Raw genomic sequence first — 18,689 nt, forward strand, 5'->3', positions numbered from 1 at the left:
GTGGGGAGGGTATGGGCGACTTTTGGGATAGCATTGGAAATGTAATTAAGGAAAATACATAATAAAAAAAATATTAAAAAAAAAAGGTATAATTACTCCTACACAAACTTATTAAATGATCCATCTCTATTTCTATAATAACACTTTTATTTGTATTAATTTATATGCTTACAAATATGAATTATGCCTTTTGAACTTTTGGACCTCACAAATATAAGAATCATCATTACCCACTATATTTTATATCTCTAAGAGATTAACTTATTCTACATCATCATAATTATGAAAGTTAGAAAATAAATGATAAAAATTAAAAAAAAAACAAAAAAACAAAAACAAAAAACACTTCCTGGAGATTGGAAATCAGGAAAGGTTTCGTCAAAATAGTTGGGTTGGTTATTAGCATATCAGAAATTTTGGGGGAAAATGTTTCTTGTTGGGAGAAAAAAATTCTGTAAAGAACAGTTTAAAGAAAAATTAATGTTCTGCTTTAGAACTCTATTTTAATTATAATGCAGTGTGCTTCGTTAAAAGGAAGGAAAGCTAGAAAGATAAATTAGAACCAATTCTGAAGTCAATGAAGGGAAGAGACCTGTGATTTTAGGAGTCATGAGGTTTATACTTGCATTTCTGATCCAGGTTGAAGCACAGAAAGGCTGTGCTTCAAGAGCTGAGTGTGGAAAGAGCTGGTAGTAACTGCCCTGTATCAGCCTGGGTAGCAGAGAAGGGCAGAAGACATTCTCAGAGGGTAGAACTGAGTGCAACTGTTTGCTTTCTCTAATGGTAGGAAGACATTTGGATATAGGGGTAAGAATCGTTGGTAAGCTTATGGGAGAAAATGAGAACTCAAGAAAAACTACGTTAGTTAACATTCTTAAGGTAGAAGGACTACATAAACAAGTGGGTGGAGGGGGAGAGGTAGGAAAGTTGGCTATTGTTGATAATGCATCCAATTGTGATTGAAAGTTTAACCAAGTTCTCTGCAAATTAAAATTAGTTTGATTTTAGGCCAATAGTACTGTATTGTAGAATGTGGGAGGACTAAGCAGTGGTAAGGAAATTGACTGTTAATATTGGGAAATACAGATTTATCAACTACCTATTAGTGTGTTTCTCTCTCTCTCTCTCTCTCTCTCTCCCTCCCTCCCTCCCTCCCTCCTTCCCTCCCTCCCTCTGTGTGTGTCTGTGTCTGATCAGAAGTAAATTCAGCCTTTAGGTTGGCCAATGCATATTAGAAAAAGATGTTTTTGTTGGGTCATAAAAAACTGAAAGTACTTTCCAATGGAAAACCACTAGGTTAGGAGAACTGTGGGAACAAGTCTCTGGGGCTTGGGAGGAGTGAAGTTAGTAAGCTCACGGCTGGTTAGGGAAAATCTAACCTTTCACTCACATGTTGCTATGCTCTGTGCTTCTTTGAAATAGAGTCATCCACGTGTGGTGAGGAACGCAGTATTTCAGGTACTCCCGAGAAGAGTAGCTGTCCTCTGTCACAACTGTCCAGTGTCGGCCCTAAGAGGTAAAGTGCTGCAGTTTAACTACATGACATGCTCGCTCACACTCTTCCTCTGCTTTCAGTTACTGTAAATACATTTCTAGCTGCAGATTGCTAAATCACAATGACAGTTCTCGTTTTTAAAGATGATAGGTAATATTGCTCTATAAAAAAGGAATTTGTTCCTAAATCATGCTGCCAGTCTTCCCCTATTTTTCATTTTAAAATTGAAAGTAGGGCTGGAGAGATGGGTCAGCAGTTAAGAGCGCTGACTGATCTTCCAGAGGTTGTAAGTTCAATTCCCAGCAACCACATGGTGGCTCAAAGCCATTTGTAATGGAATCTGATGCCCTCTTCTGGTGTGTCTGAACATAGCTACAGTGTACTCATATAAATGAAATAAATCTTTAAAAAAAAAAGTGAAAGTAGTAATAATCTATAAAATACACAACTTACTAATTTTTAATAACCACTGCTACTTTCTCCTTATTTTTTACCTATTTTTTTCCTTTTTTTAAAGATTTATTTATTTATTTTATATGTAAGTACACTGTAGCTGTCCTCAGACACTCCAGAAGAGGGAGTCAGATCTCATTATGGATGGTTGTGAGCCACCATGTGGTTGCTGGGACTTGAACTCAAGAACTTTGGAAGAGCAGTCGGGTGCTCTTACCCACTGAGCCATCTCTCCAGCCCTCATTTACCTTCTTAACTAAGTGTAGACCCCAGGTTTTGTTAAATAGTGTAGTCTCCCATCAGTGCACATGGATGTGATCTTGTGTCTAAATATCCATTACCAATTCCTCAGCAGCAAACAGAAAATACGGTTTAATTGATGATTCTGTCATTTCTTTCCACTTGAACTGAACTCAGAATCATGACTTATTGTTTTTTTCTTATTTAAAATTATTTTATTTTTTTAAAAGATTTATTTATTTTATTTATATGAGTACACTGTAGCTATCTTCAGACACACCATCGTATCTCATTACAGATGGTTGTGAGCCACCATGTGGTTGCTGGGAATTGAACTCAGGACCTTTGGAAGAGCAGTCAGTGCTCCAGCCCTTTTCATTTTATTGTTTTATATATATGTTTGCTTGTGTGTGTGTCTTCTGTGTGCCACATGTGTGCCTGGTGCTCAGGAAGGCAGAAGAGGGCATCAGGTGTTTTGGAACTGAAGTTATAGATCATTGTGAGCTGCTATGTGGGTATGGGGAATTGAACTCAGGTCCTCTAGAAAAGGAACCCATGCTGCTAATCCCTGAACCATCTCTAGCCCAGTTTCCTTTGTCTTTTTTGTTTGTTTAATTTTGGTTTTGTTTTGTTTTATTGAGACAGGGTTTTTCTAAGTAGCCCTAGCTGTTCTGGAACTCACTATGTAGACCAGGCTGGCCTTGAACTCAGAGATCTGCTGCCTGCCCCTGCTTCCCAATTGTTGGAATTAAAAGTGTATGCCATTACTAGCCCCAGTGTCCTTCTTGTGTAAATGCTGAATCTTAAAACTGAACTAATTATACACCTATGCAATATAGCACTATTAGATAGAATAGATCAGATAAAAGGAAATGGGTTATGTAACAAGGAAAATTTAGACACAGCAGCCAGTTGCATGTATTATAGCCAATACAGCTATGCTTACTCTTCAAATAGTAATAGTTTTAGGATTTTTGAATACTGTCACATTTGTGCTATACAGTGGGTTATATTTTTATTCCTATTTTCCAAGTGAGGAAACAGACATAGTTTGGTGATTTGCCTAAAGTTATATCAAGTTCCTAGTAGAATGACGATTTGAATCTTAGTAGTCTAATTCCAAAGTCCATTGTTCTTAAACACTTACTACCTAGAATTTATAAAATAATCATATTCTCCCTTTTTGGACAAGATTCTTTTTTTTTCTCCTATTACCCAATTTTCAAAGGTTCTGTTAAGTTTTTTCTCTAATTTCTTTTATTGAAATCATTGGTAGGCTTTATAAAGACAGTGTTTTTCAGTACTGGATACTTAGACCATCTTCATCCTGCATACCCTGTCCATCTTCCTCTCCTTCCTCTCTGCTCCCCCCACCACCTTACTCTAATCTCTTTTCTTTCAGTATCCCTTTGCTGTGACATTATATGTGTGGAGAATTTTTGAGTATATATGGCTATATGTATCTTTGTGCAATCTTAAGGTCCACAAAGTAAGAGAACATTTATTTAGTCTGGCTTGACCTGGTCATCGTAACTGTTTTTGTGGTCTGTAGCACTTTCCTGTTTGTCCCTCAGTCTTCTGGTGTAGTTTTTGTTTTCCTACAACCTTACATGGCCTAATCTTTTGCGTGTGTAAGAGCCTTTCACATTATCTTCGGTAGGTTGGTTTAGTAGTCATTAATTGCCTTGCTTTATGTTCATCATGAGAAGGTCTTCAATTAGGAAGAATCGCTTTCCTGGATATACTAATCTGAGCTCGAAGTTATTGGCTCTCAGAACTTGAAAGTACCCTGTTTCCTGCCTTCTTGGCTTTTAGAGGATTTGCTCATAAGTCTGTCATTCTGACGGATCTGCTTTTATCTGTGACTCGTAGTTCTCTCTTGCAGCTTATATTATTCCCAGCTCTCTGTGCTCAGTAATTTAACTGCAGCATGCCATGGAGGTGTTCCTTTCTCTTGTGTGCTATTCTAAATGTCTTCTCTTTTTGGAAGGCTGTTTTCTGTATGGAATTGGCATTTCTGTTAGGATTTTGTTTTACTTTCTCTACCTTCAAAATGAATTTCTTTTGTCTTTTTTCATAATGTGTAGATATGGTCTTTTCATGGTGTATCATAGACGTTGTGTGTTCTATTTCATTCTTACTATTTTTTTCCATTCATTTTCTGACTGTTCTGATTTGTCTATTTTGTTCTAAAGCCCTCGTACTCTGTCTTCACAAGATCTGTAGGAGAGGCTTTCCAGCAAGCTTTTGATTGGATTTAGTGACGTTTTTACTTGGGTTGACTTTTTTCAGTATCTCTATGCATTGAATCGTTCTTCCGTGCTCTGTAGTGACTTGATTTCAGTCTACTGTTTATATTCTCTTTGCACTTATTTGGAAGCTTTTTCACATTGTCTTTTAATTTCATTGAATGTTTTTGTTTCACTGATTTTGTTTTTTGTTTTGTTTTGTTTTTTATTTATTATTTTATTTACAGTCCAGCCATTGCCCCCTCTTCTTTTCCCCCCTCCCACAGTTCCTCATCCCATTCTTCCATCCCCCTGTATCCTTCCCTGCCAGGCCTCTTCTCTCCCTGGGGCCTCAAGTCTCTCAAGGATTAGGCACTTCTCCCAGACCTCTGCTATGTATGTGTCAGAACGGGGAGGGGGGGTGTTAGTGGGGTAGGGGGTTGGGGGAGCTTAGACCAGGCCATGGTATGCTTCCTGGTTAGTGGCTAGTGGCTCAGTGTCTGGGAGCTCCCAGGTGTCCTGGTTAATTGTGATTGCTGGTCTTCCTATGGGGTTGCCCTCCTCTTCAGCTTCTTCCATCCTTCCCCTAATCAACCCTGACTTCAGACCAATGGTTGGGTGTAAGTATCTATTGGTTGGGTCTGTAGGTACACCATAGCATCAGTAATAGTGCGTCTCCATGAGATGGATCCCTAGTTGGCCCGTCATTGGACTGCCTTTCCCTCAGTCTCTTCTCCATTTTTGTCCCAGTAGTTCTTTTAGACAGCAACACTTCTGGGTCAGAAATTTTGACTGTGGGATGGCAACCCCATCATTCCACTTGAGGTACTGTCTATATACTGGAGGTGGACTCTTTGAGTTCCCTCTCCCCACTGTTGGGCATTTCATCTAAGGACCCTCCCATTGAGTCCTGAGAGTCTCTCACCTCCCAGGTCTCTGATACTTTCTAGAGGGTCCCCCCACTTCACTGAATGTTTTTGATAGTTATTCTTTTGCATGTTTTGTCTTAGAGTTCATTCTAACTCCCTTTCATTGGGACCTATTGCTGTGGAGTTGATAGTTTTGAAGATATTTTTCTTTGATTGTTTGCATTTCGGCATAGGATTTATGCAAGGTCATTGGCTTGATCATACTGCTTCAGTTGAAGTATTTGCAGTGGTGAAGTAGGACAGTTGGATTAAGCTGTGGTCTTTTGTTGTTTGTTTGTTTGTGCCATTCCTTCCCACCAAGCTTTTGCTGAGGAAGCAGCTACTGTCTCCAGCATTACTCTTAGGCTAGAATTTGAACTATAGATGCACTCAACTGATGGATAGGCTTACAGTGAAAATACAGTAATAGCAATAAAAAAATAACCCCTTTTAACTCCAATAATTTTGCAGAATAGGATGCATTGTATACTAAGATATTAGTCACTTAGAGTTGGAATGAAAAGTAATCTTCTAAGTGAGACTGGTGATTAACATAGAAGAGTGAACAATGAAGGAATTAGAGATGGGGTAGCTTCAGTTAAAGCAGGAATGAAAACAGAAAGAGCTGAAGAAACACATAGTTCAAGCAATCCCAGCTGTCAGGCTGACAGGGCGTTTCACCAGCCTTGGGACGACTGGGCCCCTTGGAGCCTTTCTCTTCATCGTGGCTGCTCCTGCTGTGCTGCTCTGGACACTACTTCTCTTTCTCCTTCCTCTTTCTTTCTTGTGTGTGTATATTTGTTCACCTTTCTATGTATCTACTTGTGTATGTTACAGATTTGTGTGCATGCATGCGGTGTGTGTGTGTGTGTGTGTGTGTGGTGTGTGTGTGAGAGAGAAAGAGAGAGAGAGAGAGAGAGAGAGAGAGAGAATGAGAATAGAGGCCAGAAATCAATGCTCTCATTCTTAACTACTATTCACCTTATTAGTTTTTAACAATTAAAATTGGTCAGTGACAATTTCATAATACATACATATATATATGTACATATATGTATGAAAATTACATTCTCATTGCTTTTTTTTTTTTTTTTGCCTTACTCTCTCTCCCATTCCTGCTAACATCCCACTTGCCCAAGAATCTTTTTCCTACATTCATGATTTTTTGTTTTATTTTGTAATCCATTGAGTTTAAGCAGGGCCATCTTTGTGCCTCTGGGTTTGAAGCACTGGTTGGAACTTGGTAGGTGTATAAGTAGGTACACAATCAAACTCCCTCTCCCACTAATTCAGCATGGAGGAATTGGACCCCACGAGTTATAACTGCGTGTTGACATGGCCGGGGCAGGCCCAGTGAATCTGCTTATTCCTCTAAAGCCATTTGTGTATGTTCCCTTGCTGACTCTTTGCAGTCACGTGCTGCATGCCATGACGTCACTTTAGTATATACAGGTATTTTCTCTATGTGCTCACATCCCTGAGTGCACGACGGACGGAGTATGTCTGAGCTAACACTTTCGTGTGTGTAAGTAATTATCGGATCTCTACACTGGCCCATGCTCACTTCTCTATTTGGGCTGGGGTTTTCTGGTGATAGAAGTGGCTTTGTGATTCTGTTTCCTGTGTTGGCTGATCCTTGTGTTGTTTTCCTTGCATCTGGAGGCTGCTTTGTGGGCATTGTTTAAAGTTCTTGATACTATACATCCTACTACTTGGGAACTAGTAAGACTTACTCTAGTCCATGATCCAGACCCTATGTCTACCACTTAGAATACTGTGTGCTACTGATCAAAGTTTCCCCAACAGCCACCCCCGTTAGAAGTGTTCTGCGTTCTAGGACTGATAATAGTTCCCTGAAAACCTGCTCTGGGTGATGCAGAGAAGAAGTTTACCTGTAGATCTGCCCAAGCTGCTAGCTCAGCATAGGTCTTTTTAAATGACTTGTATGTGCTACAGCCAAATACTGAGAAATATGAATGTGGAATATGGGCCTTCACATCCCTGTCTCGAACTGTAAACTTCTCAATGATATGTCTGGTATTGCCTGTACTTTCAGTGTTTGCCTTATTTTTTTGTTTTGTCTTTGGACTTGGCCCCTGACTCTGTCTGAGGATTTGCACAAATGCTCTACACATTGGCTTTACAGGTGCCTGCCTGCCTTCCCTTCCTTTTCTGCCTTATAAATTAATAACCTTGAACTGAGAGTAGGGCTACCTGAAACCCTTCTTTGTCCTAAACTGAGCTTCTCATAGTCTCTAGTTTTTCTCAGTCCTCTTTTAGCAGTAGAGTATGCCCTAGTTGGAACTTGAGTATTTTTAGAATCAGTTGTGGACATTCCTGGGCTGACTATTCAGTGTTCCTTTCTTCTCTGCGGAAGCTAGTGCTTGCCTGTCATCACTCCCCTCACACGACAGAGGCTCTCACAGTCCCTGCTTTATGTCCTGTGAACTTAACAGTCTGCATGGACTTGTCACCTGCCATCTTCCATATTGCTAGGTCTTGTTGGTTTTAATGTTACATCAGTGTTTTAGATGAACTAATGAGCACTGAACTCTAGGCATATCTTCTCAAACGTAGGCATGGTGGTACTAGATTATAAGTGTAGCAGTCTGCTCATAAAACCAAAAGCTTTTAGCAGATTTGTCATTTGCTTGGCAGAAAAAGACTTTTTGAAATTTTTTTTAAAAAGCAAATTGTACTTAAACAACTTCTGTATTGCATTTAATAAGCATCTTGATTTATTATATTTTATTTTGAAATTTTCAATTTCAGAAGAAAAGTTTCTGTACAGTACATTGAAAGTAGTGATTCAGAGGAAATCGAGACAAGCGAACTGCCCCAGAAAATGAAAGGTAATATGATTTGATTTGATACTCTGTCATGTATTCTAATATTCTGATGTGCCCATTTTATATTTTTGTTTTATTTTAGGCAAGCTGAAAAATGCACAGTTAAATACTAAAAGTAGAGTAAAAGGTAAGTATATATTACCCCTTCTCAGGACTTTTATAATCTGCATGTAAAGATTATTAAAATAAAACCTCATCAATTGACATCTTAATCAGTTGACGTTAGCAATAGCTATAAAATGCAGCTACTTTTGAACTCTTTCCTGCATTTGAGCTTCTCATGAACTTACCATATGTTTTAGATGAATTAAATGATGCAAACTCAATGAATAATTTCAATTAAGAAATCTAAGATAGAAAATTTAAATAAACATTAAGCAAAAGTCATTTTTCTGTTACTTATAGAATAACTTGAATCAAACTTTGTATTTTTACATACATGTACACCCCCTCCAGCCCACCCCACCCCCACCCACCAACACACACACAGTAATGAACAGGTTTGGAGTATCTTCTTGGCCGCATTCACGTTATGCACGTATTAAAGAATGAATACTGTTGATTTCCTTCATCTTTGAAACATGCTTTCTATCCTTATTTCAAATCCTACCGTCTTTCTAGTTAGCGGAGAACGCGGATTATGTTTAGACAGGAGCTCCTCACTTACATATGATACGAACAGCGTCACACTGGGGGAGACGCACTATGCGTTTGTCGTCTTCTGCTTTCACTTCGTTTAAGTGGAGTCATAGTTGGTTCATGAGTGCATCATTTCTCTGAGCTATAGAGGTATACTTATATCATAAGTGCCAATGTTGTTTACCAAACACTATTTTTATTAAATATTATAAGCTCTCAAGTTACAGAATATAGAAAGTTCCTAAGGAGGCACAGTGAAGAATTTTAATGATTTATTAGTGATTTTTCTTATCAGGATCATCTAAGGTTAAAGAAGATTCAAAATTTGCACTTACTGTTTTTGCCTCTGCAACACAAAGGAAAATGTTGAAAAAAGGTCAGTAAGTCTAGTTTTCTACTCCCCCTCCTATTTGTAATGAAAAGAATTTAAATAACAATATCAAATATACTGTACTGGCTAGTTTTGTGTCAACTTGACACAGCTGGAGTTATCACAGAGAAAGGAGCTTCAGTTGAGGAAATGCCTCCATGAGATCCAACTGTAAGGCATTTTCTCAATTAGTGATCAAGGGGGAAAGGCCCTTCTCGTGTGGTTGGGACCATCTCTGGGCTGGTAGTCTTGGGTTCTATAAGAGAGCAGGCTGAGCAAGCCAGGGGAAACAAGCCAGTAAGGAACATCCCTCCATGGCCTCTGCATCAGCTCCTGCTTTCTGACCTGCTTGATTTCCAGTCCAGACTTCCTTTGGTGATGAACAGTAATATGGAAGTGTAAGCCGAATAAACCCTTTCCTCCCCAACTTGCTTCTTGTGCAGGAATAGAAACCCTGACTAAGACATATACTATGAAAAATTTAGAAAATAATGAAAAGGAAGAAAGCTGGTGTAGCTTTCTCCATGCCTTTCTCACTGTATTTGTTTTAGAAAGGATCAAGGTGTGATGGAGTGCTCTCTCGAATCCAAGAGCTATTTATTCTTGTAAATCAACAAAGTCATTTATGATTGGTTCAAAGCTTGACTTGGATAAATTTAAATAAAGATATAGTTTTTACTGGGATTAAGATTTACTTTTCTTAAAAAATGTCATAGTTACCTATGAGTATGATGGAAAGAGATTGAATTAAGGATGGATGTCTGAGAGAATTGTATTTCTGTGCTATGGTCTCCATTTATAGCACAAGATCTTATTTCCATGGTTTATTGAGTAGTCACAAGGGATGCAATGAATAATTAAGAGACTTTAGATGTTAGATGATACAAAGACAATAAAGCAGTATAATGTGCATAAAAGTAGAATTGAATATGGCCTGTTTAAAAATGATATATTTTGGAACTGGGTGGCTTAGGGGCTAAGAGCACACACTACTCTTATAGAGGCTCCAGATTCATTTCCCCACAGCTAACTTGGATAGCTAACATGCTTGTAATCCCATCTCTAGGGAATTCAACTACTTCTAACCTCTGTAGGCACTCACACAGACACATATACATATCATATGCACACAGATAATTTAAAAATGAATCTAAATATATTTAATTGGAGAGGTAAAATCCACCTTGAGTATTCCATGGACGGTCAGCACTTGAAGAAGTTATCTGAGCACCAGCATGAATTTCTGTGTACTTCATGATGTGGATGGTGTGTGGCCAGCTGCTTCATGCTCTTGGTGCTGTGATTTTTCCATCCACTACAGCTATGTTCTCAGTTTGTGAGCCAACGTCAATCCTTGCCTTTACTTTTTAAACTTGCTCTTGTCAGGTATTTTGACACAAAGACTAACAGGAAATTGGTATTGAGCAATGGCACTGTTGCTGTGATAAGCCTAACAGTGGTTTGTAAGCAGTTAGCATTGGTTTGCAGGAAGAATGTGAAAGATTTTGGAGCTGTAGGCTGTAGATGCCCTGTAGACAAGAGACTATTGGGCTGTTCTGGTGAGAATTTGGAAGATCAGAATGCTGAGAGAAATGTGGATAGTAGGGACTTAGCTTATCAGGTTTCAGGAAACTTTCTTGGGCTAGTGGCCTATTATGTTTTAATCTGGCAAAGAATCTGCTGAATTCTGTGTATGTCTTGATCATTTGAGTGGTCCTGAATTAAAAAGCGTTGGTTGACTAGTTGTTTAGCACAGGAATTTCAACACAGGAAAGCACTTAGGCTATGTTATGGTTACTTCTTACTGCTCTTAGCCATGTGTGCTCTTAGCCTCTGTGCTCAGCAACTGGACTGACAGAGAAACCTGCAAGTAGGGCAGGAAGGTAAGGCAAACACCCAGCTTGGGAAGTATGAGAGTTTACAGTTGAGTCAAGTAGCCCTGGCTATCTTGGAACTCAGGTCTGTAGACCAGGATAGCCTTGAACTCACAAAAATCTGCCTGCCTCTGCTTTCTGTGTGCTGGGATTAAAGGCAAATACCAGCATTCCCATCCCCACCTTCAGCCCATTTTCTGTTTTTTTTAAAAATTCTTCTGGATTTCTTTCTGTATAGATGATGATTGCTGAGACCTTATTGAGATGTATATTTCAAGATTTTAAAAAAGCCGGTCTACGAACAAGTCTGTCAATGTCTTGTTCTTTTAGGCACGTCTATGATGGAGTGCTCAGAGACATGTGACAGTGGAGAGAGGACAAGAACAACACTGATCATCTGTCCACTCTCTGTGCTCAGCAACTGGATTGTAAGTCTAAAGCCTTTCAGCTTAAAGTGGGTTGTTAACATGTTTGTCTGTAAGAACATGTTGTTACACATATATGTGGCATCCATTTTCATATATGTTAAGCGAATTATATTTGTTGAAGTAAGCACCTTTATTGAAGGCTTATCTGATTAACTTAATTGCTGACATAGGGTTTAATTTGTACTTCTGCTTCTGCCATTTTTGTTCCCCCCAAGAGGACCATATTTCTAATTTAACACTCCTATTCTACTGAGTTTGGGAATTATGAGAATTCCACTGATAGCAACTTCTATAACAGTTTGTAACATCACATGTGCTTGCTTGGTTTGTCCTTCATTTCTTCTCATAGATTTTTCTCACTTAATTGTCACCATTCTCAGTTTCTAAATGACCAAATTGAAACAGAGAGGTTAACTTACTTGATTAGGGCCATCCAGCCAAGAGAGAGTTTGAATGTGGTCACCAACCTTTGACCCTGTAGTTCTTGTTGTAAGGTAACCAGCCAGAAAAGCGTGTCTTCCCCCTTCCTTTTTGAAGAACATTGCATTCTTGTATGTTCTGTGTAAGGAACAGCCTGCTTCTATGTCCCTTCTAATTTGAACCTCAAGCTTTGTTTTATAATGAAATATTATTTTGGAAGCATTTAAACATAAAGACCACTGGATGTGACCTTTCATTCTTGCTGCCTTCAAGGATAGCTGTCCCCTCCTGATCTGCCCTCTCTCAGGAAGAGGAAGTCCTGCTCTTTGTAAAACTGTTGCCTTAATTTTTATGTCTTATTCCATTTTTCCCACTTCCTTTTTCGATTTTCCCCTTTCTCTTAGTTATTCAGTCTGATCCCACTGGGTTTCTTCATGAAAAATATTCAGGTGCTCATTTTAAACACGTCATTTAATTATGTTTCGCACTGAAGTTGTTGCTCTTATGTATTCCTTCCCCGGTGTATCCCTTCGCTGATAATTTCTTCCTTAAGCTCCTACTCCTGGAATTGGCTTCTGTTTTCAGCTGTCAGAACTGCATTGGGAGAGACACCTAGGAACTTGTTATACCCACTGTCCTCTTGTTGACTCTATATTCGTCTTTTTTTTTCTTGATTTTTTTTTGACTGTTTTTAGGCATTGACTTAATGCATTTCTTCTTCATGTTATTTTTTTTCCCCCTCTATCAAGGGGTATAGATCTTTAGTAGACTGCTTGCCCAGTGTGGCTAGCACCATAAATAAAAAATAAATTAAGAAAGAAAAGTAAATAAATAAATATATGACGAATAAATATGTTTAGATAAATATAAAAATGGATAATCAGTATTTTACTGTAGTTTTATATTTAAAAACTTTGAGTAATATAAACTTAGAAAAGGAAGCCTTGGCCAATAAAATTATGCAAAAATGTAAAGGCATGGTGGGCATTTGAGCACACAGAGCACTCGTTCTCAGCTTCCTAATGCTGTGACCACAACAGTACCTTATGTTGTAGTGACCCCAGCCATAAAGTTATTTTTCTTCCTACATTATAGCTGTAATTTTGCTACTCTTATGAATCGTAATGTAAATATCTGCGCTTCTCAATGGTCTTGGGCAACCCCTCTGAAAGGGTCCTTCAGTCCCCAAAGAGGTCAAGATCCATTAGTTCAGAACCGTTGTTGCAGAGGATCTTGGTAAACAGTACTTCATTCTCCCAACAACATGCAGTTTCTGCCTTCCTTGTTAATCACCTACCATTCCCAGGAGAAGATTAGAAAGTTAAAAATAACAAAGATCTCTCACCTTTTAGAAAAATCTATATTTTTACTGAGTGTGTATGGATGTGTGTGTGTGCGTGTGCGTGTGTGTGTGTGTGTATGTTCATGTACTTGAGGGTGTTCATAAAGACCATGAAAGGACATTTTATCCCCTGGAACTGGAGTTACAGACTAATGTTAACTATTGTATGTATGTTAGGAACCAAACTCAGGTCCACAGCAAGAACAGCAAGTTGCTCTTAACTTCTGAGCCATTGCTCCAGCATCCCTTTTTTGTTTGCAAATAAGAAAAAAAAAATCAAATTAAAGGAGTAATAAGATTTTAAATACCAGTTACACAAACACCATTAATTAGTTTCAGATATTAAGACAAATGATTTAAGTGCATTCCAAAGCACTTCTTTTGTCCTCTGTTGATAGACTACATGGCACACACAGTGTCTAGAGACCTGTTGTTCTTTATCCAGAAATGTTGATTTTCTTTCATTCTATGCCTTATCCTTCAGGAAATAGCCATTGTTCCATTTCATTGCCACCCATTTGATTCAGATTTTTTTGTTGTTGTTTTTTGTTGTTGTTGTTGTTTTGTTTTGTTTTTTGAGACAGGGTTTCTCTGTAGCCCTGGCTGTCCTGTCACTTTGTAAACCAGGTCACTTTGTAGACCAGGCTGGCCTTGAACTCAGAGATCCACCTGCCTCTGCCTCCCGAGTGCTGGGATTAAAGGCGTGCACCACCATGCCCGGCTGATTCAGATTTTTTAATTAAAAATTTCTCCTTAACTGAATTTCTTCTCTACCAGACTAAACAATCCTGTTATTTTTACTTCAGATTTTGCTCTACCTTTGCATTTTTTGTCTTTTCTATTTTATTCGCGTTTCCTTTTCAGCCTACTGTAATCTGGTGCTTATTCTCATTTGCTATGGAAAGTCCATGCTCTCCCGGTGTCCCCTCCTCTGGGGAGTATTTGCATATTTATTTTCATCCTTGGGGACTCTGTGTGGACAATGTGTGTGAGTTACAGATGAGCACTCACCTCTTTACTACCCGAGCTCTTTCTACTCCTTGTCTTCCGTGGGTGTTCATGTGACTTTTCATCGTCTCTCTTCGTCTTGGGACTCTTTGGCTACCACTGCATTGCTTTTGCTTTGCTTCTTGTTCATATAAAATTACTCTCAGGAGCTTGAGAGTTTTGAGGCCATCTTGGTTACGTAGTGATCCTAAAAGTAAAAACCAGTTAATTATGAAAAGACCCAAGGATTAGTAAAGTGAACGCCCTGTGGAATAACCTAACTTTATCCCGGCTCTGCCATTCCTCCAGTAATTGCATAGAGTGGTTCAGTGTTGGCAGGCTGGATCCCCAACCACTGTGTTGTCTCACTGTACATGTTCTCGTTAAAACAAGTATCTTTAAAGACTCATTCCTAGCTGTATATGTTGTCTGTTTATAACAAATGTGCATACATACTCCTCTTCCTTGCACCTGAGTGCCAGTGCTTGCACTCTGTGGTGTATTCTAGATAGCCGGTAGTAGTGGTTCTCAACCTATGGACTGTGACTCCTCTGGAAAACCTCTATCTCCAAAGATATTACAATCCATAACAGTAGCAAACTGTCAGTTATGAAGTAGCAACAAAATTAATTTTGTGGTTGGGGTCCTCCTAACAGGAAGAACTGCGTTAAAAGGTCATAGCGTTAGGAAGGCCTCTGAGAACCACTGGTTTATAGTGACCAAAGGGGACAAATGTCCTCTTTCTTACTTCTTTCTTCCTCTTTAGATACATTTTTTTATACTTTTATCACTCAGTTCTTCCACACAGCCATCTGAAATATAAGGACATCACTGTCTTATCTGTTTTCCTCATGTCCCATAATTAACGTCCCAAGCCCTGGGCTTCCCGTTTGTTACCATCTTTCTCTCATACTTGTTTATCCCATTCTGCCCCATCTTCTGCTCGTCTGGTCTTACAGTTGCAGTTCTCACCTAAGAATCTTGCTCAAAATCATCTAAGTCTGTTGTTTACTAAGAGACTTGATTTTTTTTTTTAACTTAAAAATGAAGACATGCTAGATATACTTGTAATCCCAGTGCTTGAGAGCCAGAGACAGGAAGATGGCGAGTTTGAGACTGTATAGGGATAAATGGGGATGATGAGTTTGAGCCTCAGAGTGGTAACTCAATAGAAAAAACAAGAAATGGCCGCTTATTGGTAGGATAGACCAAATATATATAATGTGCTTTGTATGTTTGTTAGTTTTATGATGTGACACAAATCGATACTTTAAAGTTACTCTACTTTAGTTTTAGTAAAGTTAACATGGTAAACTTGATACTCATCTGCTTCCTATTAAAATATTTGTTACTTTCTTTTAGGACCAGTTTGGACAACATGTAAAATCAGAAGTGCACTTGAATTTTTATGTTTATTATGGTCCTGATCGTATTAGAGATTCAGCCTGGCTTTCAAAACAGGATATTATTTTGACTACTTACAATATTTTAACTCATGATTATGGAGTAAGTATGCACATACCTAGACCTTTAAAATCTTTATTAATTTTCAGTTATCTGCCTGTCTTGTCTGTCTGTCTGTGTGGTGAGTGTTAGTGCCTTTGGAGGTCCCTATAGTTGGAATTACAGGTATTAGTGAGTCATATGGGGTGGGTACTGAAAACAGAATTTCAGTCTTCTGCAAGAGCAATAAGCTCTCCTAACCACTTAATTATTCTCCAGTCCTACGGAGAGATTGTTTAAGGTTGAATTTAATTGCTATTTTTCATGTTTCTAGATTACTCTAAAATTCACCTGTTTACTTTTTGATGTTGAAAATACTTAAGAAAGTCTATAAAATAGCATGTTGCAAAAAAGAGCTTTGTACCTTCTTGAGATAATAATTCAGAAACAGTTTTCATTTAGAATGTTTTCAATTAAAATTTTAAATTTGGATTTTCTCTAGGGTTCATCACCATCTATACACAAACTTCTTCTTGATGTTCTGGAAAAAATTTTTTTTCTTTTTGTTTTTTTAATGACTTGATTAGTTTTACAGCTTGAAAATAAACTTTCTGCTTATAGTAGTTATTAATTAGGCTCTCAGTTCTTTCATGAGCCTGTTATTTTCCTTAAGAATTCAAGTTATTTTGGAAATACTATAGTTAAAAATCTCAATGTTCTAGAAAGAATGTTACTATTTGTAAAAGAAAGCAAGGTTGTTACATTGAAATTTTCTTTATAAGGGATGGCTTTTCTGTCACGTTTCTATCTGATGCAGAATGATTCACTGTATTATGTATGACTTACTCAACTTCTTAGCTTGGTGAAGCAGCTAGTGCTTCTTAGTGGCACTTTGTGCATCATATTTAGTATTTTGTGTTTTTAGCTTTAAAATAGAGGTAATATTAAAGGCTTGTAAGTGTTCACTAATTTAATCTTTGGAATACGTAACAATGCCAGGAACCTTGTAAGAGTTGGTAATAACAATCAAAACTATTATTATGTACCAAACACTTATATACTGTGTTATTTTACTGTGCTTTGTGAATTCATATGAGATCTCTATTGCAGACTAAAGATGATAGTCCATTGCATAGCATCAAGTGGTTAAGGGTGATCCTGGATGAAGGCCATGCCATTCGAAATCCAAACGCTCAGCAGACAAAAGCTGTACTTGAGTTAGAAGCAGAAAGAAGATGGGTATTGACAGGTAATTATAGCATTCAACTTTATTTTTTCTTATTTTAAATTTGTCTGTTCACATGTATGTGGGTATGTGTGTGTGAGTGTGTGTGCAGGTGCACATCCAAGTGTGCGTGCATTCACGGAGGAACTTGATGTCAGTATCAGCATCTTTTTGGATCCTTCTTTACCTTTTCACTGAGGTGGGATCTCAGCTGAACCCGGAGTTCACAGTCTTGCTAGGTTAGCTATCCAGCTGGCTTCTACATTCCAAGCACTGGCGTTACAGGCAGGCTGCCATACACACTCAGAATTTATGTGGATTTTGTGGATCCAACTTCAGTCCCTCATTGTGGCAAGCACTTTATCTGCTGAACTAACTCCCAGATATCATTTTTTTGGTTAGTTAAATTAGTGTCTAAACATTATACATATTAATGGACTTCAGTGAGCTATGGAAGCTCATTGTATCATTCTCAAACTAGGGTAATTGTATCTGTTTCCTCATTTATTTTGTAGCAAAAGCATTCAAAATATTTTCTTCTAGCTTCTAGAATATAGATAGTACATTGTTTTTCTTTAGTCACCTTACTGTGCAGTAAAAACAACAGAGCTTACCTTTCCTGCCGTGCTGTATCTTAGTAACAGTTGAACAGTCTTATCCCTCTTTCTTCCTCCACTACTCTTCAGTCTCCAGCGACCTCCAGTCTTCTTTTGATTTCTAAGTAGCCAATTTCAGAAATTACGTGTTTGTGTGTGTGTGTGTGTAAGTGTACACGTGTGCTCCATACTATATATGTGGATGTAAGAGGACAACTTACAGTTAGTTGTATTTTTCCTACTATGTGTAATCTGAGTTTGGTCTTCAGGCTTCACAGCAAGGTCCTTGCTTTGAGCCATCTTGTCAGCAACATAATTCCATATGAATTTTAATATAATTTTTCTAGTTCTTTAAGAATGCCATTGGCATCTTGATAGGGATTGATTTTGATTTGTAGATCATTTTGCACAGTATGAACATGTCTTACACTGGTTTTACTGCTGTGAACAGACACCGTGACCAAAGAAACTCTTATAAGGACAACACATAATTAGGTCTGGCTTACAGGTTTAGAGGTTCAGTCCATTATCATCAAGGCAGGAGCATAGCAGTGTCCAGGCAGGCATGGTGCAGGAAGAACTGAGAGTTCTACATCTTCACCAGAAGACACATTAGAAAAGACTCCCAGGCAGTTAGGACAAGGGTGTTAAAGCCCAGGCCCACAGTGACACACCTACTCCAACAAGGCCACACCTCCACATAGGGCCACTCTCTGAGCCAAGCATATATAAACCACCACAGGATATTTTTACAGTATTTTGTCTCTTTGATATTAGTCTTTAATTGTATCTATTTCTTTAAGTTAAACAAATGGCCATCTTTTTCCTATAAATTGAAACATATTTTTGTATTCCTTCATTGTATATAACTTCAGGTTATCTAATCCTTAACAATTATTTGACTTAGAACTATGTATCTATTTGTTACTAAATCATTTTACAGGCCATTAAGGAGTTATATTCCATTACCTAATATAAGAACCTTCATAAGATGTCTTGGTCATATCTTGGAATAGTTTCTCCCCAAGGCCAGATGGGTGCATGACCTAGACAGGCATCGGGAGCAGCCTGCGCAGGCGATGCTGCTGCTTGCAGGATGGCATGGGTTTGGCATGGCGTACCACTGAGCTAGTGCAGGCAGGTTTCTTGTTGTTTTTATTTGTTTTTCTTTTTTTTCTTTTTTTTTTTTTTT

At 38.3% G+C, this 18,689-nt stretch overlaps 1 protein-coding gene across 3 annotated transcripts in view; it reads left to right on the forward strand.

Annotated features, from left to right (window-relative positions):
- Nucleotides 1-18,689, forward strand: part of Hltf (helicase like transcription factor) — a 58,856-nt gene that overhangs the window by 17,838 nt on the left and 22,329 nt on the right. For all 3 annotated transcript variants that reach the window (XM_021157690.2, XM_029475291.1, XM_029475292.1), the window contains exons 10-16: nucleotides 1,423-1,516; nucleotides 8,097-8,176; nucleotides 8,256-8,300; nucleotides 9,108-9,188; nucleotides 11,387-11,484; nucleotides 15,596-15,739; nucleotides 16,787-16,925. In XM_021157690.2, coding sequence (XP_021013349.1) covers nucleotides 1,423-1,516; nucleotides 8,097-8,176; nucleotides 8,256-8,300; nucleotides 9,108-9,188; nucleotides 11,387-11,484; nucleotides 15,596-15,739; nucleotides 16,787-16,925 — 681 coding nt within the window. The remainder of the gene's footprint in view (nucleotides 1-1,422; nucleotides 1,517-8,096; nucleotides 8,177-8,255; nucleotides 8,301-9,107; nucleotides 9,189-11,386; nucleotides 11,485-15,595; nucleotides 15,740-16,786; nucleotides 16,926-18,689) is intronic.

This window comes from Mus caroli, chromosome 3 (genome assembly GCF_900094665.2).
Source record: "Mus caroli chromosome 3, CAROLI_EIJ_v1.1, whole genome shotgun sequence".
Taxonomy (NCBI): Eukaryota; Metazoa; Chordata; class Mammalia; order Rodentia; family Muridae; genus Mus; species Mus caroli.